Here is a 27,243-nt window from a genome sequence, read left to right as displayed (position 1 = left end):
AGTACCTGTCATGATTTTGACTAGATTGCAAAAAAGACAGTGATGTTTAAAATGGTAAACTGTGAACTCATCAGAAGCGGTAGCTGATCATCCTCAGAGAGTTATTACATTTTACACAGATGGGTCTCTTCTGTGGCTTCTGATTTTTTCAGTCACCCTGAAATTGCAATATTAAATAAATGTGATGAGAAGTATTCCTGGTTGGTTTAGTTTATGTTCAATAATGAGCTTTAAATGTAATTATATTTGAATTTTCTTAGCATTTTCCTAAGGTTCTTTGTCTGCTACAAAAACAATTTTGGTTGCAGAAAGGCAAGAATGTGCTTACCTACTAATATGTTGATAAAACCTAATCTTTAGCTGCGTGGAAATAATTTATTTAGGATCTCACCTGTTTGCTCTCTATTCATAGAGCTATAGTATCTAATATATGCATGTAACTTTGCAAGTATGGTTTAAAGGTCTTATGTCAGAAAAGACAACCTCAGCACTTACTCCGAAATGTGTATTTCACCAGCAATCTCAAAAATAGAAATTAAATGCTAACTTTTCTGTGAAAGAAAAAGTAACATTTGCATTAATGGCAAACAGTGATCCATCCACAAATGCAACTTCACATAATACTGACATTTCGCCAAAATTCAGTATCAGATGCTGCCTTTTTCGGGTGAAGCGATCTGCCAAATCTAAATTGGATTGCAGTTTTGCAGATGAAGTGCAGACTTTTTATGAGTCTTCACCCTAGTTGTTTCCCTATCTTTTTCATCTCTTAATTAGCTTTTCTTGTGGAGATATAAAAGTATTTCAGTATTTGAGGTGTGTATACTATTCTTGTGAAAGATGTACATAGCTGAGATGGAAGGAAGCAGCATCAATTACTCTTGTTAGGTTCAGAGGAGCAGTTATGAGAACTAAGTATATTTTGTCCCATCCCCACAAAAATAGTTCAATGGAAGTCTTCCCTCTGAGTTCAATTGGCTTTGAATTCAGCCATAAGCACTAAAAATAACAAGCTTTTTCAAGAGCAGAGAAACTAGTGAAGCTTTGTATCCTATGCCCCCAGCACCGTACCTTTGCAATAATCCCAGCTCCGTATTTGGCATCCCTTGTTCCCATCTCCCATTGCAACATCTACACTTTACCTCTGCGGTCCTTTTCTCCCAGGATCTTTCCTAATCACCCTGCAAGTCTCCTCCATATCTCTTAATTAGCAGAGAAGAGGTGGGCTGGTTTTGCTGAGGCTGTTTCTGAGCTACATGCATGCTGACTGGCCCAGTCAGCGAGCCAAAGGGAATAGATGACTGCTGACCTCACATTTTTACTTAATGAGGCACTAATTTAGACCGCTCTCCCCTTGTCTAGTCAGTGCTTCTCATGAAACTTGTAGGAATGAAATGAAGTTTGATCTCTCCGCTTCTTTGTCAGATGCATTGGAAAATGAAAACGGGTTCCTACATTGATACGGTGAAGCATGCAGACAGCATGATGCATATCTCTTTCTTATGAAAAAAGGAAGCTAAAATAAATGAGAAAAGTTTAAAATAGTGTTCCAGGATTTTACCAAAGCATTAGTTATGGTTGCTGCATATGAGGAACCTCTGTAACTTCTGTCTCCTGTTTGTATTTGTTAGGCTGCTGCTTGTAAATATTCACCTTTACATGGTGAATCCCTTTGATTACGATTGACAAAAAAGTATACAGTCTTTTGTCTTGAATGGTCCAGCATGCAAGGATGTCTAATGTTTCTGTAATCAGTTGCATCTGCTGGATTAACTGTCTCTCATTACAGTCAAACATGTCTGCGGTGTTGTCTGCCTCAGTTACTGTCTAGAGGTTGTGGTCACAGCAATTAATTTGCTCTTCTGACCACAGAGAGATGGGATGGCCTGAAAATGGGCGAGATTTGCGGCTATGCCTCCGCCTGCAGCGAAGGGCAGCTCCGTGGTGGCCCTGGGCTCGCCGGTGTTGAGCTTGTTGAGGGTCGTGGCAGTGCTGACGGCACTCGGAATGCGAGGAGCCTCCTCGGCCGGGCGTTTGCGTGTGCTTCGGCGTTCCTGGGAATTGGACCTGTGCTCCCACCACCCGGCCGCGCTACCCTTTCCTGAGAGGCTTTGCAATCCATTCTTTTTCCCGCAGAAGCACACAAGCTGTAAGGGGAACAGGCGCGGGACTGGGGGTCCCCATGTCTGTGAGGGGCCAGCAGCTCATCCTGAGCCAGGTCTCAGGTCACTAAAACTTCCAGACCCATTACGTGGGTGTCAGCAAGGTCCCACTAGTGTAAAACCAGGTTGAGGTCCCTTGTCTTTCTTTGTATAAATCCCGTTCTGTTAGGTAAGCCTAAAGCATATGTCACTAGCATTCTGCAAGGCAAGGTGTTCAGAGGGACGCTTTGAGGTTCTCTATTTATTTACTGATTTATTTCCCTGGGGACTGGTAATAAATAAACATGGATTTTTTTAATTTTATTATCTCCGAGTGACTGGCTCACATCGAGTTCAGGTTGTTGGAGTGTAAGTGATTCCTGTCTGCTGGCAGGGTGCGTGAGGCAAGGTATGGTTCCTACTGGGGCCATGGGCCCTGTCGCAGCTGGAGCATTTGTTGGCGATTTCAGCAGAGACTGAAACTTGAATAAGCACTGAATGTGAGCAAACTTGCTGTCTTAAGAGGTGCTCATTGCTTGCTGCAGGTGAAGCATGCTTATGGATAAACTTACGTGTCTGTTCTTTAGGTATGCAAAGGCATTGGTAGGCAGGGGATTCTCCTAAGCATCATTAAATGAAAATCAAATGGACTTACAGCTGTTACAGTTGTGCTGTGAGCTGTGAGCAGCTTCCTAGGTCTGAGCCATGGATTAAATGATGAAATAAAAAAGAGTTCAGAATAAAACCAGATCTGGCCCAAATGATATAGAATGAGGCCCACTACACATTGCTGTTATTTGCATACTACAAGGGAGGACTAATTTATGCAAAAGAGAGAGGAGGAATGAAGAACTGTTTTTTCTGTACTGCAGCATGTTTTTTCAGATACCCCAGTGATCTCGGGTGGGATTTTTGAATGCAATGGGAGTTCCTTATCCTCAAATAAGGTTAGAGTTCATTCTTTGTTCTCGCAAAAAATTACAGAAACTGTGGAAATTAGCAGCTGTTTGGCATGTAAGGATTAAAGAGTACATTGAGGCAGACTTGAAGGAGTGTCCCCAGGCAAACCTGTGCAGCTCCCTTGCCAGCTGATGCAGTTCCCAAAGACTGGAGAGCTAATCTGGGGAAAAACCAGTAACGGCTTTTGCTGGCCCTGGGAGCTGACCTTGCTCCCTGCAGGGGACGGCGACTTGCCAGCGCTGGGGAAATGGTGGGGCTGAGGTGGGGCAGGGCAGCGCAGGGGACTGGGATCTCCCTGTCTGTTATGGCAAGAGGGTCAGTGGGCTCGGGTGTCCCCAGTCCAGCACCCCAAGGCTGTACCTCCATGGCATGGGTCCTTCCTTGGGTCCTCCTCCTCCAGGGAGAACTATTTATGATTGCTTATAGAGTGGTGAAACCGCTGCAGCTCCCTGTGCCTCTCAGCTGGAGCGGCAGGAGGGGGCAGAGGCTCGGAGGCTCCATCGCAAAGTTCGCCTGAGACTGAAGCCCCTTGACGCCAGCACACCTTTTGATGTGTTTCTTTCCGTTTGCATAAAACAGCTTCTCGCAAACGCCAACAGCATCGGGAAAAGAGGACGCCAATGATAACATCACTATATTCACCAGGATCTTGGATGGTCTGCTGGACGGCTACGACAACCGCCTGCGCCCGGGACTGGGAGGTAGGATAACTCATTTGCTGTGGCCGGACCCCTGCTATGCGGGACCATCGCCTACATGATGCCCTCCCAAATGGGTACCTGCTCTCGGCATGGGCCTTGGTGAAGGAGCTGTGTTTCATTAGCTAAACAAAGCCCAGAAAGTAGATTTGTCTCCTGGCAAACGGGGCACAATACAAAGGCCACTGAAAGTTGTCTTCTTTCAGTCATTGAGGTCATTTGAGGTTGGGTTAGGAGAGCTTGTGTGATGCATTTTTTCTGTAATTGAATACAGCCTTTTTTTTTCATTCTGGTACTCCCTAAGGTGAGCGAGACAGGGTGCTAGCAGGTTGCTGCAAGGTTCCTTCACTGGTCAGCATGTATAAAATTATGCTGGTGACAAAAATCTCTGTTAAAAACAGATCTCCAAACCATCCGTTTTTAGAGAGCTACAGCAAATCTGTATTGATACGTCATTTTGATAACCTCTACAGCAGCTATTTTAAAACCACAACATGTGAATAGTTGCTTGCCATCCTAACCTTGTTGAGCCCTCCTTCAGCTCCAGAAATCCCCCAGATTTCTCTCATCTTCTACCCATGTGTAAACCATCTGTTATGTTTCTTCCTGGCCCTTTTTTATCTGGCTACCCCCACCCCTTCGTCTTGTGAGACCAACACATTGCTTTCATCCCTTTCTCTCCTTCTTCTCTCACTTTACACAGAGATGCTTGAAAATAGGGCTCGATGCTCCTATCTTATGTAACGAACTTCTGAAATTTCTGCCCTTAAATTAAATTAGTCCTGGATTTGAAAAGATGCCAGAAGGACTTAGAGTCTTGAGGGTAGAATTAATTTCACCTAACTTCGGACATCTATAATATAGATGTCTGAAATTGGGCAGATCACCCAAGCCAGCGGAGGGGAATATGTCCTTCCAAGATACACTTCATCTCATCCTATAGTAGGTATGGAATGTGTGCCAGCAATGTGTGCTTACAGCCAGAAAGCCAATCGCCTCCTGGGCTGCATCAAAAGAAGTGTGGCCAGCAGGTAGAGGGAGGGGATTCTGTCCCTCTACTCTACTCTTGTGAGTACTGCGTTCAGCTCTGGGGCCCTGAGCATAAGAAAGACTTGGACCTGCTTGAGCGGGTCCAGAGGAGGGCCATGAAGATGATCAGGGGGCTGGAGCACCTCTCCTGTGAGGACAGGCTGAGAGAGTTGGGGTTGTTCAGCCTGGAGAAGAGAAGGCTCCGGGGAGACCTGATTGCAGCCTTCCAGTACTTAAAGGGGGCTTATAAGAAAGATGGAGAGCAACTTTTTACCAAGGACTGTAGTGACAGGACAAGGGGTAACGGCTTTAAACTGAAAGAGGGTGGATTTCAATTAGATGTAAGGAAGAAATTCTTCCCTGTGAGGGTGGTGAGGCACTGGCACAGGTTGTCCAGAGAGGCTGTGGATGCCCCATCCCTGGAAGTGTTCAAGGCCAGGTTGGATGGGGCTTGGAGCAACCTGGTCTAGTGGAAGGTGTCCCTGCCCATGGCAGGGGGGTTGGAACTAGGTCATCTTTAAGGTCCCTTCCAACCCAAACCATTCCGTGATTCTGTGATCTATGATCAAAACCTGTCGGTCAGAGGAATTGCATCCTTGGAGGGCCTGTTTCTTTCCACTGCTTATAAGAAGAGAGCCTGGGCTCCCAAGGGTCAACAACTGCATTTGATCACGGATGAAATTCCTCCTCAAACATCTTCTTAATTTCAAGCTTTTGGGGATTTTTGAGTGATTCAGAAATTGTTAATCGAGAAATGCATCACAAGCACATATTTGCATCTTAAAGCAATTACTAATGCAGAGCCTGTATTTATTACAGAGAGAATAACTCAGGTGAAAACAGACATCTATGTTACCAGTTTTGGTCCTGTGTCAGACACAGAAATGGTAAGTTCAAGCGTGTGGCTGCCAACTCCATTATATTTACTTCACTAAAGTAATTTTTGGAACCATCGCTTTCTATTCAGATCCTGCAATACCTCGACTGTTTCTTTGTGCCAGGAATACACGATTGACGTTTTTTTCCGACAAAGCTGGAAAGATGAAAGGCTGCGATTCAAAGGACCTATGCAACGCCTCCCTCTTAACAACCTGCTCGCCAGCAAGATTTGGACCCCGGACACTTTTTTCCACAATGGCAAGAAGTCTATTGCTCACAACATGACAACCCCAAACAAACTTCTGCGCCTGGAGGATGACGGCACTCTGCTGTATACCATGAGGTAATAACCGGGATCGATTCCTTCTGATGCTGATTCCCAACTAGCTCTGCAAATACTTGTGGGGAACATCACTTCCCCCACTCCTAGCAGAGCCGGGAACCAATCTTTCACACATATTTATGTGAATATCAAGAAAAACGGAAAACATAATCGCTGCCTACAAGTACCAATTAATTTGTAGCTTCTGAATACTGCTAGTGCTTAAATATTTCCTTTGATTAAATGGAAGGCATATTCTCAACAGATTTGATGATTCAGTCCAGCTTCTTTATGAAGATCTGTTCTCTCTCACTGTTTGTATTTGCAGCTGCAGTGCTGATTGCAGGAGAACTGTCTCCAAGGCCAGAAACTGAGATCTTGTTCTGGGGCAGTGCATCTTGAACCCTGGGAGCTTTTATTATTATTTTTTTTTATTTCACTAACAATGCTAAAAGGCAGATCATCATAGGGATAAATGAAATAAGCTAGCAGCACTGTGAAGCTGCTTTAGCAAGTACTTTCCTGAAAATAAAACTGGCACATTATATTGGCAGAGAAGCAAATTGGTGTCTCAGATCTTCAGGGTCATGCTCCTCATCTGATTAGAGGATACTGTCAAGCTTCATCATTGCATAACCTAGATAGAAGATATAATATCGTTGATGTTGGAGGATTGTCTGAAATTCTTCTCAGGCCAAATCCCACATTGGTGTACAGCAATTTGCTCATTAAAGGTAATTAGCCTGTAGTAATTAAGACTGCCATCTATCTTCAACAGGGTTTTCTCCAACAGCATAGTCATACGGACAACACTTGGAAAAAGAGATGAAAGGAAAAACCTACCAAGCAAGAAAGTGTTATTCTAAGCTTTTCACATATGAGCCCAGAGTGGTGCTTGAGACCCAGCAAAGTGCTTGGGAGCCTGAAGTGAGGTGCTGAGATGCCCGTGTTTTCAGCAGGCAGCCCCCAATGAAGGGAGGGGGGAGCTGAGCAGAGCCAGCAGCCACCCAGTGCCGCATACTGGGAGGGCGAGCCCCGAGCTCGCTCCCAGCGCCCAGTGGTTAAGACTCGTTGGGGCTCAAGAGGATTATGCTTTCGTACGCAGGCACCTGGAGCTTCCCAGATTTTACTTCAGGTGTTTTTGACTTGTTTTATTTATTTATTTATTTATTCTGGCCCTAGTCTTAAATCCCTTCTTCTGAAAGGAAAAGAGATGTAGGAGAAGTAAAGTATCCTTATGTAAGTCCTTGCAGCTTTAGACCATCACAGTTGTAACTGCACTGGCACTAAAAAGGCTTAGACGTGATAGAGGTCATGTTTAAAAGAAGGAAAAAACCCCCACATTTTCTCTTCTACTATGTGTGTTGCTGTTCTTACTAGCCCCAAGTTAGTGATCTCCACAATAATAAACTGAAACAATGTGAGGATACACATACACACTTAAATAAATAAAAGTCAGAATAACTATGAGAGAAACTTATTTTCACAAAAATATTTGTAACACCGGCCTTAAAATCAGTCTCACCGCTGCTAGGACTGCACTAGTACCACTCCAGAGACTGCTGCAGAGGCAATTCCCAGCTACCTCTTTAAATTACTTGTGTAAGTAAAGTCCAGATCAGGCTCGCAGTCAGCCTGGAGCAAAACATTACGTTTTGTGGCAGATTTGCAGCTGGCATGCTATTTCTGTGCAAGCGCTGGGTTTTGCAGTGTTAAAGAAATGCGGTGAAGCACTGATTCATGAGGCAATGAGCTGAGCCACCTGAGGCAGAGCAGCAGGACCTGGGTGAGCGAGACCTGGGTGAGCTCGCCGCTGAATCTGAGTTACTCTGCCTCTCCTGTGACCATGGCAGAGTACTGTCACATTACATGCCACAGGCTATAGGTATATTAAGGAAAAGACAGTGCCCTGCTTAGCATATGCAGCCGGAGAAAAAGCTGGGTTTGACTCAGACTTTCTCATCGTCCCACTCAATCCCTTTTCTCCTGGTTTCCACGGGGGGAAAGCTCTTTGGGGTTGATGTTTTTGTAGGCTACAGACTGACACAGAATGCTTTTGTAACCTAAAAAACATGCAACATAATTTTTTTTTTTTTTTTTGGTAGAGTATTGTGTGTGGGTGTGCATGTGTGTGGAAATAAATTCCCACTAACCATGGTGTATGTGATAAGAAATGGAGCGCAAAGCTTTTTAAATAGCTTGCCTTCCACTATTGCAAGTAATAACTTTAAAAATAAAGGAGTGTCTATGCTATTCTGTTTAAACACAAGTCAGGAGACTGCTTTTGTAATGTGTACGGAGCTGTGCTGCTTTAGGGATAGCAGTTTTTCCGTGATGGGCATTTATTTCAGCAGCATGAGCGATGCTCTGCCGCGAGGTGGCTTGAGGATCCCATCCCGACCTGTGCAGAGGTGGCTGTGACGTGCAGCCAGCCCCTACAGCTGCCTTTGCACACCCTGACAAAGGTAGCATCTCGGCAGCTCTGCCTAGCATGGCTTTCCGTGAGAAGATTGGCAGTGCTGGGCTCTTTGAGGGGAGAGCTGGTGGTGCACTGGTTGAAGGTACTGGGTCTTAGCCGGGGCTTGAGCCCCATCTCCTGTAGCTCCCATCAGGCTTACTCAGTTCTCAGGATCTGGGGATGTGGTGACAACCCTCTGTTAGCTCTGCATTCTCCTCGTTTCCAAGGAGGAATTGCGAGCTTCCCAGACTGTACGTAGGAGTGATCCGTGCGGGGAGGATTGGACCCTCTGTCATTGACGGAGATGCCTGAATTGCTTTTGCAACCTTGCATCTGGCTGCTTGAACGAAGAGGAGGAAAGCAGCCGAGCCGATGCTGACCTTCCATCTTATTTGACTTCCAAATATACCAAATATGATCAGCTGAGCAAACTTCTGGCTTTAGCACTTGTCAGTAAATATGTTTTCATGATACATGTGTTTACTTATAACGGAAAATGTATTCTTTGCATATTGCATTTGATGATATGTTGTCTAGGTTAGAACTTGATGGGATATATGTTGCTAGGGATATCTGATAAATGGGCTTCTGTATACATGTAGTATTAAAACACTTCTGCATGAATACAGTAACACACCATGCTCTTTAGACAGATTTCATAAGCAGCAGCATTCTCTTCAGGGAATGACTTAATAATTCTCGTTGTCTTTGATTTGGTAGGCCCTATTTGTTTTATTTTATTTATTATATTTATCAAATACACTGCTGAATTGAATGTTGCAAATTCTGTTTCTGCCCCTAGAGGGGAGTATTGTTCGTACCTACACTTTTAATGATTTTATTTCTTTATTTATTTATTTATTTTTAGTAAGAGCACTGTGGTAAAAAAGCACTAGCAAATAAGCTTCATATTTCATTAATCTGTATAGAAAATAGCTTTGTAAATGCAGGCAAAAATTTGATTCTTTCCCTTTAAAAGCTTAAAAGATATTTAGTTTATCTTATCTAAGAAATAAATGTTGTAAAAAGCATAAAATTCATTTACTGCATGAAACTGTTCTGAAAAATGGAGACAGTGATTTAAGCAACATTTTCAGGCTAAGAAGAGAACCAACATGTCTCACTGAGCTGCATTTTTTCACTCAGTGGGAATTGGCTATAAAGACAGAAGCTTTGATAAACTTCACTGTAGAATGCCAGAAAGAAAGCTGCGAAGAAGCCAGAAATCCTGTGAAGTAGAGCATGCTCACTAGAGCTAAACTTTTGGACCATAAATTAACTTTTCGCCAGCAGCTCCTAGGCATTTTTTTTATGATTTTTTTATCAGCTTGTAGATATTAAAAATCTTTCGCTGTCATCACAAGGGCTAGGCTCCTTAGAGGCCCATTCTCACTGTCATTTTGAAAGGACCCCAAGCCCCTTTTGCTACTACTAGGACTGCCAAGCATCTGATCCAATCTGAGATTTTAAATATGCCATGGTCATCTATCTGAAGAGCGTACAAACAGATTTTTCCCGTGTTATTATGGAGACTGAAGGTTGCCAGCGATCCCAAGAGTGTTTACAGTTTAATCTGTCCCCTTAATCTGCAGATGCATAATTTATCAGCTGGAGACTGCAGACGTTTGTCAGTAAGGTATTAAGAAACTCCAAAATTTTTAGTACAGCCCTGAAATACAGTTATCTTTACCGCTCCTGAAAGATATTTGAAATTCAGCACTGGGTAGGATGGCTATCCACTTGATGGCAGCATAAACACGCTGCTTGCTGTTCTGTAGCGAATACACAGGCTTATCTAGGCTGAAAATATTGTTTCTTACATTAGCACTGAGAGTTAAAATTGTATGTGCAAGTGTACATGGCCTGGATGCATGTTAGCACAAAATCTGCTCTTCTATGAAGCGCTTGATTAGCAAGCTAACCATTTTATGCTGTAGAGCTATTGATTATAAAACCCGGTGACTCGAAAATACGGTGCTGCTTTCAAGATTTCCATTAGGAAAGTCAGGTTTCATTTGCCTGGTGTTTTTAAGGGAAAATTAGGACAAGGGGTAATGGCTTTAAACTGAAAGAGGGTCGATTTCGATTAGATACTAGGAAGAAATTCTTCCCTGTGAGGGTGGTGAGGCACTGGCACAGGTTGCCCAGAGATGCTGTGGATGCCCCATCCCTGGCAGTGTTCAAGGCCAGGTTGGATGGGGCTTGGAGCAACCTGGTCTAGTGGAAGGTGTCCCTGCCCATGGCAGGGGAGCTGGAACTAGATGACCTTTGAAAGTCCCTTCCAACCCAAACCATTCTGTGATTCTATGAAAATTACTCCATGAAAAATGTGTGGGTTCTCAAGTGCTGACTTTGCCAGAAATCGGCCTTTCCCAGATGCGGGTTTGCTTGCATGGCCCTGAGCGAGGAGTAACCAGCAAATCTACACTTTAAAATGAACCCTTAGTTTTCAATCAGCCAGCTGTCCAGATGGGAACATTTCTGTTCAATTTGAATATGTTGTTCTTATTTCAAAGGGAAGATTTAATTTATGCATCCATTTATATTTACAGAAAGGGATCTGTCAATGCTTTTGGGCATTGTATAAATATTATAAAGCTAAGTAGGGGCTATCAAGCCATACAAATACGCATGTCCTTTCCCCGTGTTAGACTTGCTGTCCTTTCTTTCATATTCAAGCTTCAAACTGCCTGAAGCTGGAAGAAAAAAAAAAATTTCTTCACATTGGGCTGAATCTTGCAGAGTGATGAAAAACTGCCGTGGTGGCAAGGACTCTCATCTGCTTTTCATCAATTCAGATTTTGACAGAGCGAGAGAAAATAGGGATATATGAAGTGAAAGGCCCTTCCCTGAGGATAGCAGCAGGATTCTTGTTTTAACACCAAGCTTATCTATCGGTTCCCATCTCTCTGCTTTGACTGCACATTGGCCCATTTCTCAAAAGTTGTCCTTCAAGCAACCGAGATTTGTTGTTTTGAAAAATCCATGACTGGAGTTACCCACAGGAAGAGAAAGGCATCAGAGGAGACTGTGGTGTAACACATTCAAAATGGGCAATTATGACCTGCCCAAATATAGTCCCTATGCAGAGTGCATGACAATAGCCTATTCTGCTGGTAAGAAAAGTGGGCAGAGCCCTGCGGAGATCTCTATCACAGAGAAAGGAACTTGCACAGCAAGGGCAGAATTGATTAAAAGACAAAACCCAAACCAGAACCAGCCCATCCTTGGATGAGGGAGATGCTTGCCTGGAATTTGAGGGGTTACAAAAGGTTCAACTTTAGTTCCAGGTCTGTGCTAAGCACAGAAGCAGACCCAACTTTCCCTTGGGGTTAGCTGGTACAATTTCTGCCAAATTCCCTTGTGCTCCCCCCGCTTTATAAGGACGAACCAGGAGGGCCGACCTCATGTCCCAGGTGTGCATGGGAGGGACGGGGTGACTGAACAGAAACCGGAGGGAAGCACTGCCCTGATGGGTACCTCCCAAGCACCCCCAGGAAATCACAGCTGCGTTGGAGACTCTGTCTTTGCCCAAATCTGCAGACAGGTCCCAGCTGCTGCAGCTGGGGACTTCGGAAGTACCTGGTAGATGCTTAAGAATTGTTATGGCTATGCTACCTTTTTTTATTACCAGGGGAGGATAACATTAGAGTGAACTCCCTAGTCATTTCACTTAAACTGAAATTAAAAACTTCATCTGCCTAATCGGAAATACTGTCCCCTGAAGTACATTTATGTTTGTGCTGAAATATCAGACTGCCAATGAGCAATCTAAAATACGCTGTGGTGGGGTGCACTGGGCAGGATGGGCGGGATTCACCTCAGTTAATTTTACTCATCTGTAACATTGATGGCTGCAGCTGAGCCTCTTGGCTCAGAATTGCTCCCAGTGCAGGGGAGAGACTTTCTTAAGGAGTTAGTTGTCTGCATTATTTCAGATATCTACTTTAGTATGAAATATGCTTATTTCTCTCCACTCACACTTTAGGGGGTTCCTGTTTTTTTCACAGTGGCAGAAAAAGGAGCATAGGGTAACTCCTGTTACTGCTGAGGTCTATGTTTAGTCATGAGTCCCATCCTACTTTCTTATTTCCATTGGTGTTTCCCACCCCCATCCTCCTGTAGCCTGGAGATTGGTAGCGTGCCAGCTGCCTAAAGCTATGGGATGTTCTGGCCAGCAGTGGGTCCTGTAGCTGTGCTGAGGAGGACTTGCACAGTTTCCTCTCCATGCAACGTAAAGCCCAAGGTTGTGCAAGCGTAGCGCATGTGAGCGCACTTAAATTGGGTTCAGTCCTCCGCTTTTGTCTAGGTGGGTGTAGGAGGGAATATAGTGCACCTTAGGAGGAGCTGAAGAAACCCCAATAAATTGCAATCCTGCCTTCGCTTGTTTAGGTGAAGGGAAGAGCCCATAGGATGTTGGTGAGGAAAGGGGTGTCTAGCAAGGGATGCCAGAGGCCAGCTAGCTGCTGGGGGGTGCCGGGTACCTGTGGCTGAGTCAGGAGTGGAGGATCAGGAAGGTGCATTTGAGGGCTTAGGTGAGATAGGGTTTTGCAAGAAGTGAGGGTAGAAGGGTTTTGGGGAGCAGGATACTTGGTACTGATGTTGGTCACTCGGGAATAACTAGAAGGTACTGCAGGTTGGGGTATAGATACCTGGAGTAGTCAGGAAGGAAAAGCATGTGTGTGAGGAATAAAGGGCTTAGGGAGGCTGGAGGGTGGCTCCAAGCCACTTCAGAAAAGAAGACAGGAAGGGCCTCGTCTAAGATGCTTCAGAAATGTCTGATCAGATGAACGTATTATGGTGGAGTGAGAAATTAATCCTGGATCGTGTTATACCACAGTTACCCTGTAGGAAGCTCTTGGTAATTTGCCCTTCCCTGAAGGCTTCATCAAACCAAAATACCAACATATATAGCTGAGTAAAGTTGTGCAATGGGCATGGGTAGGAATAGTCTTCATTGTCTCATTCCATTCCTTTCTACTTGGCTTCTTCAGCCGTTCTACAGGAACGTGTCTTGGTGTGACGTTGCAAATGAAAAAATGCACATGGCTTTTCATTTAAATAAGTAGTCCGTTGGCAGTGCCTGGTTCTAGTCTTTTGTCTGGTCTGTTCTGTAGAAGTCTTAAGACGTTGCCTTTGGAGACCTCAGTTACTTTTTAAGAGAGATTATGTTAGCTTATCTTATATTGATGTTCAGCCTGACTTACTCCATTTTCTACTGTTAAATTTAAATTTCCTGAAACCACATACACAAATCTGTATCTTACAGTCATGTTCCTATCCCTCAAAAAATTCCAAACTGTTATTTCTATCTGGTTGCTCTAAATGATGAAGCAAGTCGTCTTCACCAGGCTCTAGCTAAAATCCTGAGGTTGTGTCCATTATATGCACTATATACAGTATAAAAGCCTAGGAAGAATTTCTGCAAGCAAGGCTGGCCTTCCCCTTGCATACTTCTGTCAGGAATTTGGGCCAGGAAACTTTGGGACCAGAAGGGATGATAAAACCCTGGATTATTTTAATGGCTCGGTCAGACTTCATAAGGTTGTCTCATTGCTCCACAGTCATCTCTTCAGTGACTAATGCACTCGTGTGCCCTGTCCATGTAAAAACAGTACTGTGTTTTGACTTGGAAATTCAGCTGAAAGATAAAGAAAATCAGCAAAACCTCCTTTGTCAAAATAATAAATACCTACTATGTTTCTGCCATTAACCATGCATCTTAAAAACATCAGTTATGCAGACTGATTTCAGCATCAATTAAACTCTAACCACTATCTCTAGGCTTGCTCAGTCCAGTGGTAGAATATATATCTCACCCTTTCCACCTGCTTTTGCTTTTCTGCCTCGTCTGAAGGTGTCACGGAGCTGACCTGTCACTGAGGTGTAGGCACAGCTCTGTCGTCCCTGTTTGCACACGAGGGCACAGGGGTGCCTGCCCTGGGGGAAATAGTGCCCCACTGATCTGGATAGGAACCGGGAGCTCCCATCCAGCTGCATAACTGCACCTTTGTCCTGGGGGAGTCTGGGTGGAGAGAAGGAGCCAAGTGCATTGTTGAACATGGTTTAGTATGGGGACAGCCAAATGTCACCAGGAGATTCAGCCCTTCCTTCTCTCAGGTTGCACTATAGCAAACAGGTGCTTACGCTGTAGCAGATGCTAGCGCTGGTGGTGGTATAAATAGCAAACAGATGGTAAATTGAGGCCTGTTTAATGAGTTCACAGTGTGAAACAGCTGAGGGATCAAAGGGCTCTTTCCCTGGAGCAGCGAGCACCCACAGCCTGCCCCTTTACCTGGCACTTCGTGGCTGTATTGATCATAGAATCATAGAATCATAGAATCATTTCGGTTGGAAAAGACCTTCAAGATCATCAAGTCCAACCATTAACCATGCCTCCTAAACCATGCCCTGGAGTACCCTGTCCACTCGCTTTTTGAATACCTCCAGGGATGGTGACTCAACCACTTCCCTGGGCAGCCCATTCCAATGTTTGACAACCCTCTCAGTAAAAAAATTTTTCCTAATATCTAACCTAAACCTCCCCTGCCGCAACTTGAGGCCATTTCCTCTTGTCCTATCTCCAGCCACCTGACAGAAGAGACCAGCACCCACCTCACCACAACCCCCTTTCAGGCAGTTGTAGAGAGCGATAAGGTCTCCCCTCAGCCTCCTTTTCTCCAGGCTAAACCACCCCAGCTCCCTCAGCCGCTCCTCATCAGACTTGTGCTCCAGGCCCCTCACCAGCTCGGTTGCCCTTCTCTGGACACGCTCCAGCCCCTCCATGTCTTTCCTGCAGTGAGGGGCCCAAAACTGAACACAGGACTCGAGGGGTCACCTCACCAGTGCCCAGTACAGGGGGACGACCACCTCCCTGCTCCTGCTGGCCACACTGTTCCTGATACAGACCAGGATGCCGTTGGCCTTCTTGGCCACCTGGGCACACTGCTGGCTCATATTCAGATCAGGAGCGTGTAGCATTTCAGAAGCAAGGCAAAAAAACCAGATAATAATGTCCTGCTTGGATGGCTAAACAACCTCCTCCGTGTACCAACAGGGGTAAATACAAATAGGCATGTGCACACGTTTTCCTGTGAAAGAGCATATCGTCAAATTGCTTGATGCATGCCCCTTTCACACAGAGGTGTGGAGGAGCATTGAAGTTACACAAAAGGCAGGAGATCTGGATGAGAGGTGACCTGGGAGGTGGACATAGAAATGTGAGGTGAATAAGAAGAGGCTGTGATTAAATGCGAGTTGCTGAGAGGAGACTGTGGTGTGAAGTTTTGGAGCTCTAGATTGTCTGAACTGTGGAAAATAACCAAGGATTTCAGCTCTGTATTTAGGGTTTCCAGATCATAATCCCTCCTACCTACCCTCCCATGTTTGTGCATCCCCGTCTAGACATAAGAGAGCCCAAATGGCCTGGTACTGCCCATCTGGTCCCCCCCGCCCCTGATTACCTTCTAAATCCAGCTCATTTTTCTCTATAGGAAATACTGCATGTGGTTTTGTGCCTGTCCATACAAATATAAAGGTTGTATGAACTGGGAGGAAGGAATAGAATGGCTTTGCAGCCAGGTGACCCTCATCCAAGGAGGGGGGAATGGGTGCCATACTGACAGAAACAGAGGAACAAAAGCCCCTCTGGCCAGTCAGAAAACCTGCACTGATCAAATCATCTAATGGGTGGTATCAAAACTGGAGACCTGGTGCACTGTGCTGTGTCCATCACAGTCCTTAGCCTCCATCACCTAGGGTGCCTGCCAGAGTTTTCTGTGCTCCCTTCTTCCTCGTGTACTTGGCTTTTCTCCCACTGAAGGCAAGGGTTGGATAACCTCCTGCGCGGTCGGGTGGCACCGGGCATTGCCTTCACCGGCTGGGTCTGCCAGTAGCTGGAATGGACCTCTCTTGAGAGCCAAAGAGAAGCCCACAGTTCAGTCTTACACAGCACTGCAAGAACAATTGTATTTATTGCAGTTAGCATGTAGTTGAACATGCCACCACAGGGCCATGCTGATGGGGAAATCGTAGTCAAAACATGTAGCATGCCAGACTCAGGGAAGTGTGTGGCATGACATAATGATGTATGGACTGGTTGAGACGTTGTTTCTCATTTTACCTGCATCAACAACTGCATCAGCTTCTTAGCATTGCTAGTACTAGTTAGATTTTTGGTTTTTAATTGAAGAATTCAGTAAAAATAGAAGCTACTGCAGAGGAGAGATTTGAAGGCCTTCCTCATGGGGGCTGTCAAGAAGAGTTGGGACCAGCAAGGAAAGAAACCTTGGAGAGGTTATTAAGTAAAACTGTCAAGCAGATGGGTGCGATATTGTGCTATAGCATTCATAGCTGCATAGCCGTATTCATCTAAAGTTTCTTTAGGAAAGTGAGGTTTGTAGGCAGAGAACCTAAAGAAGGAGTTGACTGCCAAAAAGCTTGGGTTTTTTACTGCACCAGTTAGCCTGATAAAAAATAAAGCTTCTTCCAGCAAGTTTTACCTTGCTCATGGACTTCATTAGACACCTTGCATGGCAAATATGAATAAACATAAACTCAGTGCTCCATCCATTGCTTTTATCCATATAAAGGAAATACTGTAGAATGAAAGGTATTTACTATAAACTTCTTCCAGGATCTGGTAATGTGATTCTTTCTGTAGCCCCCCAAATCCCTATCAAAGATCAGATAGTTTAAGTGTCCTATTGGTTATTTCATTGCCTTTCTCAGTTCTTCCTGTCTAGAGGCTGAACATCCCTTCTGCCCCCATCTAAGAGTGTGCTCTGGGTATGCCAAGGTACTCCAAATGCAGAGAGGTCGTTCCTGTGGTGGTGCAGCTTTTGAGATCAATCCTGCCCACCTCAGATCAGCTCAGGATAACCTACTCTTCAGCACAGTTGATCTAGGCAGTTAAAGTCTTGTTTTCTCACTTCAACATAAGCTATGCTAAGGATTTGGTTTGCTTAAAATGAGAGTTTTGCTGTCAAGTACACCATGCATCTGAATTATGTATTCACAGCTCACAAAAACATCAGTAACTGGAGCTCTTAGTCTTCCATAGCCCCTTCCCTGTGGCATTTTCAAAGCACATTTCAGTGTCACATAAAGATAACACATCTCAGCATCACAGGAAATTTGGGAAAGGGTAGTATTCTTGGCAGAGTGGTTATGAAGGAACAATGGGCTAACACAGAAATTTCTGCAGACCATCTCACTCCAGCTCCTAGCTTTAATTTCTATTCCGTGTTCAGTTTGTGTGGTGGATCCCAAGGAAACAAGTGTACCACTGGCATTATAAGTAAGCAGCAGTGAACTACTTCCACATCCCATGCAGAGGTGCAGAACAAGGCCTTGAGTCTGTATTTTGGCCTCTTATCCAACACAGTGATGGAGATTCTCAAGCAAGGCAGTGTTTGAGTTACCGAGAATAATCTCTTCTCTCCCCTCAGCCAGGCTGCAGACAGTCACCCAGCCAGGGACAGGTTTCAGGGTGAGACTTAAGCTGTCGATACCGTGACTGAACGTGTATCCACACCCTAACACTTCTGTGCTGTGTTAGGTAACCCGCTATCGCCACCATCAACAGGGTTTGTTAGGACTGTGTGGGAAGTGCTTCAGAACCAAGAAAGGTCTTTACATATATGTATATATATCTATATATATGTCTGTGTGTGTATATGTATGTTCATATAAGCACACGTTGCATTGCTTAAGGAACACAGGGAGACATCGGTTCCCTGGACTACACACTTACTGTGTTGGGGCCTGAAACAAGTCTTGCTTTAAAACGCTTTGAAAGGAATAATAGTTTGGTTATAGAAGTGTTCCCAAGACATCACAGTGGGAGAACGGGTCAGTAGTTGTGTCCTGAGTGAAGGCTAAATGACTAATTTCACAAGCCTAACAATGTGTTCACAGTTTGAAAAAAACCAAACCAAACCAGCAACTCTCCGTTATTCTCTTATCCGCACGAGTGTGCAAGAGTGCATACTGGAGATGCCGCTCAAATTGTTCTGCCGAGGTCCTGTCGGAGCAGATACCCAGGGAAGCTTCTCCTGGAGCTGCCTCCTGAGAAGGGTCTGACCCGACCCCGAAGTCTCCCTTTGCAGGGAGCCAGCCAGCCCCTTGGGATGGGGTATGGCTTGGGTAAGGCTGGATCCACTTAACTTTTTTTTGGCACGTTGGGGAGATGTTGAGATAGGTTTGAGATGAGTTTCAAGCAAACATTTTGCCTTTTTGTAAGGAAAATGGTGATGGCTGGCCTCGTGCTGGGAAGGGCACTTTGGCTCTTCTGTGCCCTTTCTGGCCCGAGCCCTACAGCGGGTACTGGTTGCCAGCACAGGTAGGGCCAAAGCACAGCATTAAAATGCTCCCTTTAATCAGGAGCAAGGGCAGTGCACAGAAATAAACAACTAAGAAGATGGAGCTGGTTTGGGGATTCGGACAAACAGGCAGGAGAGCTTCATATCTCTCTGGCTCCAATACCTCAGAGCCAACAAAACTTTCCTTGTGTCCCCTTCATCACTAACTCTTGTTATTCAACACTTACCTTGAGTTAACTTCTCCCAACAACCACTGGTGACTCTGCCTTTCTGCTCCCCTCTCCTTCTAAAGCTCTCTATTTTAATTTGTTTCCATGCTAAAGCTAGTAGCTGATAAGAAAAAGCAAGTTGCTGTGGCTGTCGGTTGGCTCCCCGGGCAGGTGACTGCCCTTACCTCCTGCCTGGCAGCTGCAGATAATACTCCAGAAAGTGTTTTCTGCACCTCCAGGGTAGCAGAGAGAGGATAGCTTTGCTCGGTCTCCCAGCTTTTTTCCCACGAGCAGGAGCAGATGCTCCTTGCATTGAGGGAAATCACGGGAACAGAGGGGAGGTCCCTGCAGCACCCTAAAACAGGTTCTTGTGGGACCGAGTGCCTTGTGCTCTCCTTGAAGCACACTTGCTGTGGATGTCTGGCTCCCAAATACCAACATTGATTTCTTTGCCACATCCTTGACTTTAACACCTCCTTCTCCCCCCACCTGTTAAAAAGTGACGGCCTCTTAAAAGCATCATCTTACTTAATTCTCCAGTGGAAATGGTTGAAGGTGACTTTTCTGGAGTGAAGAAGACTTGCTGCTTGAATTGTGCTTTTCTTAGCTGGGTATTCACTTATGTGTCTATATTTTGTTGAAACAGAACATCAGTAATCACTTTATGTTCTTAAAGTAAAGGCTATACATAGTGAAGCTCTGATGAAATTTTCATGTACAATTATGGACGATCAGTGAAATAATTTGTAGACCTAACTTTTTTTTTTAGATGGTTACGGTATGCTGTAGCGTTTTGCTGGTTGATTTACATTTGGGGCATTATGAAAGTGAAATTTTGTCGTTAATAATAAATCAGCAGCTGTAACCAGGGTTTGTTACATATTTTGTGTGAATACCAGCCCCATTGAAGTCAGGGAGAATTTTACCATTAGCTTCAATAAAATCAGAGTTTCATCCTCCCATTGTAAAGGGCCTTTAACAGCCACTTATAATCTTGTCAAAAACTCTGTTTGAGTGAAACTAATCCCATAGGGCTTTTATTAAGACAGAATGATGGTGGAGGAGGGAAGCTTTTACATGCTTCTGTTGGAAAGAACTGCAGTTTGAGCAGTGGTTGTGCTGTGACAGAAAATTCCTGGTTTGGACACTGTCTGTAGCTCAGATAACTGTGCTGGAGTGAGCACAGCAAGATCATTCTGGAGTGACCATATTAAAAGGATTAGGCAAAGGCTGTTTCATATATGCATGCCAAGGCCTCCTTTCTCTTCTGTCAACAGATGCAAACTGGCAGTAATTTTGTTATAATCAGCTGTGTAAACTAGAGTATGCAAAGGGTACCTAAGCTTTAACAACGTTAAAAGCCAAAGTGTGCAAATATCACCCCATGTGATATTTGAAGGAGCAGACCCAGATACCAATTTCTTTGTGACTCCTGGAGCTAGGATCTGGACATATAGTTTGTATTCTGCACCTTGGAGCAAATCTGTATGCAGTGACCCATGCTTCCAGCCCCCAGAGTGTAAGAGATGGCTGCTGTGCTGCTTTTTTTTCTGTATGCGGTAGAAAATCCAGTCTCTTTGAACCAGGAGTCAGTTTAGTGACTCTGTTTTTCAGGTCCTCACACAGTAATGAAGAACAGCTCCTGTCAGGCACAGAGCGCTCTGCAGAAATTCAGGGTGGTGACATTTATGCGGTGTATCAGAACCCACAGTCAAGTTTTCTGTTGCGTTGCCCATTGCAAGATGCTTCACAAACCTCGGGTAATGCACACTTTGTAAGAGGTAGCTAGGAGAGTGTTCACTGAGCATTTTAAAATTACCTAAGAGGCTCAACTACATACTTTTGAAGAATAGTATGTAACAAATAGGTATAGCTAGTTCATTTGTTCAAGATGGCCAGACTAGGAGTGGCCCTAGGATGGAGGCATAGGGAAAGGAAAGAAGCATCCAGATATCACTGATAACAAGCAAAAGGAACTTCTTCATCCGAAGAATTCATGTTAATGAAAGGAAAGGCTGTACCCAAGACATTTGCAGATGCTTAACTTGGTTCTCCCTACCCCTGGGCTAGACCCAGAAGACTGCACCAGGCACCATCATTTTAAGGGATATGCCACCTTTTGCTGGATGAGGAATTCAGAGGGGGCACAGGAGTAACCCTGGCACCACCAGGGTCTTTGCGGCTTCTGAGACAGGTAGTGGCAGCCAGGTGCCCTCCAGCCTTATGTGCTATCCTTTCATTTAAGACAGGCAAAAATAATTTCTGGAGGGACTTAATTAAATTCTGCTAGGTCACAGTCTCTGCATCTCATCTTCACTTCCACATTTACAGTTGAGGAATGTCCACAGCCTTCCTCATTACACACAAGGGTTATTTCCAGAGATGCAGACAGCAGGATACAATTCACAGGACAATCGGATGAAGCAGAAGGTCTTATTCATAATTCTGCATTGAATCTTCTTTCACTTCCTGATTCCACAGCTGCTGTCTTGCTAAGATGGATATAGAGATCCCTTCCGTTGATGTTTGCAGATGACAAGTATGTGTATTAAAATGTCAAGCTGCAGCTTTTGAAACAACATACTTGAACTGTTGGTAGACGAAGAGACAGGAGATGGACTGCAGTAAAACACACCAGCTTTCTTACCGCACTTGGAGCAAGGTTTCTGAATTTATCAAGAAAATTAAACTTGCAATACTTAGTACAGAAAATATAACGATACACTGGAGGTACAGCAGCCTTGCTTTCAAGTACACATAAGAATGATTTTTATGAAAAGGATGCAAGTTCTGGGCAGGATGCTACTAGAACCAGCTTGTTAAATTCATCCATGTAGCACTCTCGGTGACTGTGGCTTTGCTGGCTTTGGTGCCCAAGGGCACTCTCCACTGCAGACAACTCTGTATTTTAGTGATTTTAAAATTTCTTTTACAAAAATAAAGTCCAAGAACAGTTTTGCCTAAGGGCAGGTATCTCAGGCCTCAGTAATTTCTTTTCTATATTGTAGACTTCCTGTCTGTCCTTACCAAATGATACATTATCTCTGTTCTGAACTGGATTTTTTTTAATTTTGCTTTATATGATGTATCATCTTTACATTTTCTATTACTGTTTGCAGTTTGCCTTTTTCCCTCTCTGTTTCCCAGCTCATCTTCATGATGCGATCTCTAGCCAACGATATTATTGCATTTCTCTGTGCTTATTTTGCCATTTCCAGCTATTGGTAAAGCTCCAGAATTTCTGTGCATTGGCAGAGAGTGGAGCTGTTTCCCCCAATTTATTGTCCATGTAGCTGGAGTGCCCCGGCAAGGCATCATTGTGTTGTATGGAATTGGACTGGCTGAATGCTGTGCCATCTGTACACGGACAGATTGTTACCCTTTACGATCGCTTTGGATAGAAGTTGTAGCAAGAATACTCACTTTGGTGTGCTAATATGAAGCGGCGAGTACGTATAGCTGGGGAGTATGGCTACGTGCGGCTGTTGTGATAGGAAAGGGTACTTTTGCATTCTGGTAGTAGGGTGTTGTGGATTTCTTTGCGGATTTTTGCCCCCCAGGCAGCAGTTTGGTAAGGAACCGGGCTGCCCTCCAGCAGAGCCCTGGATAACCCCAGCACTGGGCAGTCAGTGAGGCTTTGGGTGTCTCTGGTCTGTTGCCTCTGAGGCAGAATAGCAGCATAAAACAAGAAAGCCATAAGGGTATTCATAATGTAAAATGAGATTTGCATCATCACTATCCTGAGCAAACCATCTGTATTATGCAAATATAAAAATGGCATAATCAAACCAGATTCTTATTGTGCTATGTGCTGCACGCACCTAGAAAACTAAGCTTTGGCTCTCTTGATATATTTGATATACTTGATATCAATACAACTGATATTGCACTGCTCAGAAATTTACCTCAGACTTTTCTTTGTGTTCAGCTTGATCTGTCAATCATACAGAACATCCATGGGATATGTCTATTTTTTTCCTAAGATTTTTTCCTTCCCTACCCCTATGTCCACTATAGCTCAAGAATTTCCACATAGTGCCAGGGCAGTACAGGATAGAATTGCTTCCCCAGGCAGTACGCCGGCGAAAATGACCCTGTTGTTTTTTCCTGACAAGGTGTCCAGGTAATTCACAGTATGTTGAACTGAAACGGACTGCTCTGATACCATGTGATTTCTACAGAAACTAACTTTAGTGCTATATAAAGTAATATATATATGTCAGTGACTTTATAGATAGGTTTATGTATAGTTATAAATATTTATATTATGTACTTTTATTTATAAATATTTATTTTTATGTATTTAAATAGTTACATCTATATATAAAGTCAGTGCTGCTTTATGTCTGTAATAGTGCTATACTCATGAGTCAAATTCCTAGTCCAGTTGCAATATCTACAGAAAGCAGGTAAGTGTAAGGTGTGTGGCAGAAGCTCCAGCACGGGAGTTCCTTCACATACTGGTAAGAAAGAATGATCTTACTGGAACAGCTTACATAAATGAAATCATTTCACGTGTCTCAGCGTTACTAGATAAGACCTACAGCATGCACGCAGAGTGGTCCACCTGGCTTATCTCGCGTTCAGTTTAACAGGGGGTTGCTGTGATTTCAGCAGGAGCGAGGAGCCTTCAGGAAAAGCTTGCTTGTGTCAGCACTCATGTATTGCGGTGAGAGGCCTAAAGGGAAGGCACTGAAAAATAAATGATGTGTTTTGTTTTTACTCCCCCACAGATTGACCATCTCTGCTGAATGTCCCATGCAGCTTGAAGATTTCCCCATGGATGCACATGCTTGCCCATTAAAATTTGGAAGCTGTAAGTTCTCTTCTGAAATAAGAACTGGAAAAATCCATAGTTACCTGGCTTTTCACGTTCACCCATGTCTTGTACAAATCGTTCACCCTTCCCTCCCCGCCTCCCCTTTTAACATTGCTCGTTAGCACGCCCAGCCTGCCACCCCTGCTGCTACCCTGCTGCTCTGTTCCCATCAGTGTGCTTTGTCTGGCACTGCTGCTTTTCGGCTCATGGTTGCACGCTCCATGATAAATGGTGAGCTGATGGTTGATATGTTTTATATAGCCGCATCAGGTGTAACAGCCACTGTTAGACGGAGTAGTAGATGCAGACAGCTAAGTTGATAACTTGGTTTTACATTTGTAGAAAAACAGAGCTTTCATTGGACAGATCAGATTGATGTGCTATTGTGGTATTTATCTGGATCAGACTGCAGTGCAATATCTACATCGCATATATTAAAAGAGATCTAGAATATTAAAAGAGGAAATATCTTTCCATTTGGCTTTAATAAATTCAGCCCTGTATCTTGTTACATGATGTTGTATACACATGTATTTTTATATATGCACGCATTATTCTAAACTGTATGCTGAATGATGATTTTTCCTCAATTCCAAGCCTCTAATCCACCACACTGCTGCCTTGCCAGAAGCTTACTTTAAAAATAACCTCAGGGGATCAGATGGTTATATTTAAATACAAAGCTCTTAATTAAAGTACAGATGAGGCTACTACAGTAGACATTTTTTATTTTGGTAATCAAATCAGAGGTTCCAGGTGCAATCAGTGTCTCTAAAGACTTTTGAAAATTACCAGGCAAGGCATTTTGTTAGTCCCTGAAGCAGCCTAACTTCAGCATTTTTCAATGTTTTTCAGTCATATCAATTTAGAGTCACTAATCCTAGCAAGGTTAAGCTTTGCCTTTATCGTCTGTATCTGCCCTGGTTTAATACTGGCTATGCATTGTCTTCTAATGATCATACTAAGAAGTAAAAACACTGTTTACTGTAACTATTACCAAATTACCAAACTTAAGATGAAATGATTTCCTGTCCCTCTTCCAATTCGGATAGACCCAGTTTCATCTGAATAGCCACCAGTATTTCACAAGGTCACTGGAGGTTCAAGTGTGTCCATTTACTTCAGCAACATTAATTTATAGCAAAGCCAATATAAATCTGAAGGTCTGTACACCTTTACACTCAACTTAAAAAATTATATGCAAACCATCTGTTTCATTCCAAACTTAAAAATGGGAAAACATCTCACGGGAAACTGTCATTATTTATATATAGGGTTAAACAAAAGCTACTGGAAAGAATTAAGATGAAAAAGAAAAATAGTTGTCCTTCCTGGTATTACATATTCTTTACTGTATTGATAGATAAAGTTGAAGTCACACCTGTTGGTCTCTAGTGCAGACTATAGAACTGGGATATTGGGTAGTTTTATGAAATCTTGCAAAATATGCAATATAAAACTAAAAGATACATATTTAAACAAAAAGCCTGATGCAGCAGAGGTCTGAAGCTCAACCTTAGAGTGAAATGGATGCTTCAATGCATTAGTAGATTAGGTGCAGTAAGGTACAGGTTCTAACTCTCTGTATAGTAAGACAAAAAAACCCCACCAGACATGCAAGTGCAGGAGATAACATTGCTAGATAAGGTACAAATGCTTAGGAGTACAGTCTTCAATAGCATTGAAAAAAACCCAACAAACTGTCTGAATGCAATTATATGTTCTGCTTGTGCCAAATGTGTTACATATTAATCACCTGTTAGCACACAGGTAATTTTAAGCCAGGGAAAAACCAGCACTGAAAAGTCATATTTTAGGCATGTGAGGGCTGAATACGATTTTAGTTCATGTCCTTGCCACACTCAGTATACAATCCTAGAGTGTATTTTATAAGCTACAAGTCACCTTTAAGTTCTTCCACAGTGCATAGACATGGAGCCATTTGGCCTGTGCTAGTCCACACCAGTAGCCTCTGCAGTAAGTAAATATATAGGGACAAGCTATAGACAATCTTTTAGCCTTGGGAATATCTGTATTACTGATCTGACAGCTCATTAGTAATTTACTGGGATTTAATATGCAGATGTTTGCGTAAGTAGCAGCCAATAAGTCCGGGTTTATTGAATTAGCCCAGATGTATTTTAGGAGAATACAATATTTATTCCCTGTTTACAGCAGTACAGGTTTGCATTAAGTCATCTTCAGGCTTGCAGCAAGACAAAGCCTGCAGGGGTATATTATATGCAAGCACATGCCCTTTCTGCTTCAGCTTTCCTCCCTGTCTTTCCCCAAAGGGTTTCTTTTTAATGGTCTTCTTTCCAAGAAGGATTTTGAAAAGCCTCAAGGAGTAGCATCAAAGTAAATGTTAAACACATTATCAATAGAGCTGGGAGGGTGGAGAAGAGACGAGTGCTAACTGGTCAGAGGGTGGAGAGAGCAGGGCAGCAAAACAAAGCAGCCAGCGCACGGGCGGATTGGCAGCAGAAAGGGTGCCAAGAAGCGTTGGTGCCGCATCAGAGGCAGCAGCAGGTTATTATTTTTCTGGCTGCATGAGCATTCACCGCACTTGCTACAATTCAGCAAGCAAAAGGGAAAAAGCCCTGACATTTCCTTCAGAATTAAAGAGAAGGAATATTAATCTTGCTCACAGAAATAAAGGTAAATGTTGGATTCTTACGTCCCGTTTGACTGGTTTCTTGCTATATTATAATTGTGGGAGATTTTATGGGCCTAGGCAGCATTATATGTAGCAACGGAATATTTTGTAGAAATAATTAAAAGCAAGGTCGAATATGGGAAAAGGGGTATAAAGTTACATGCGCACACCACCAGCCTAGATACCTGCCGGGCAGTTCGAATGGCAGCTACAGAAGTAATACTTGTTAATGCCCTATGGCATGTCATGAAAAGCTATGGTGGCGAGTAGACAGAAGTCGAAGGATGGCTTCTGATGAACCGAACAGAGCAGGTTTTAGTTCTCCTTCTCTTAATGCCCCAGTGCTCAGAGATGGCAAGATCAGGTAGGTCTGCTCCAGGAGGTGCATGTACGCGGGTACTCTCCCTCCGGGCTTGCATCCCTGCTAGTGATAAGGCCACCTGTAGAAATTATCCTGCAGAAATCTCATTTAGAGGTACAAGGGAACTGGGGATGGTGCACGAGCACAGGCTCTCGGATCTCTGCAGACAGGCTCTGCTCCCTTTGAATCAGGGGTGCTCGGTGGGGATGGCTGTGGCAGTCTGTTCTTTGCCTCATGGTAGCATGGGAAGGATGCTGGTTTCTTCCATGGCCAAGTTTAAAATAAACTTTCCATTGCAATTCTAGTGCTGACCTGTACTCTAAATAAATTTGCTGATCAAATAGGATCTGATGAAAATTCCTGATGCCAGCCGCAGTTTCGCTAGCAGC

At 43.8% G+C, this 27,243-nt stretch overlaps 2 protein-coding genes across 4 annotated transcripts in view; one reads left to right on the top strand and one right to left on the bottom strand.

Annotated features, from left to right (window-relative positions):
* The window catches only part of GABRA5 (gamma-aminobutyric acid type A receptor subunit alpha5), a 59,930-nt gene that overhangs the window by 7,108 nt on the left and 25,579 nt on the right, over positions 1–27,243 (top strand). For all 3 annotated transcript variants that reach the window (XM_052773772.1, XM_052773773.1, XM_052773771.1), the window contains exons 3-6: positions 3,681–3,802; positions 5,648–5,715; positions 5,830–6,050; positions 23,752–23,834. In XM_052773772.1, the coding sequence (XP_052629732.1) occupies positions 3,681–3,802; positions 5,648–5,715; positions 5,830–6,050; positions 23,752–23,834 (494 nt within the window). The remainder of the gene's footprint in view (positions 1–3,680; positions 3,803–5,647; positions 5,716–5,829; positions 6,051–23,751; positions 23,835–27,243) is intronic.
* Positions 1–27,243, bottom strand: part of GABRB3 (gamma-aminobutyric acid type A receptor subunit beta3) — a 194,666-nt gene that overhangs the window by 150,062 nt on the left and 17,361 nt on the right. The window lies entirely within an intron of this gene.

Source organism: Harpia harpyja, chromosome 22 (genome assembly GCF_026419915.1).
Source record: "Harpia harpyja isolate bHarHar1 chromosome 22, bHarHar1 primary haplotype, whole genome shotgun sequence".
Taxonomy (NCBI): domain Eukaryota; kingdom Metazoa; phylum Chordata; class Aves; order Accipitriformes; family Accipitridae; genus Harpia; species Harpia harpyja.
Note: the sequence above shows the minus strand (reverse complement) of the source record. Positions and strands in the feature narration are given on the sequence as shown.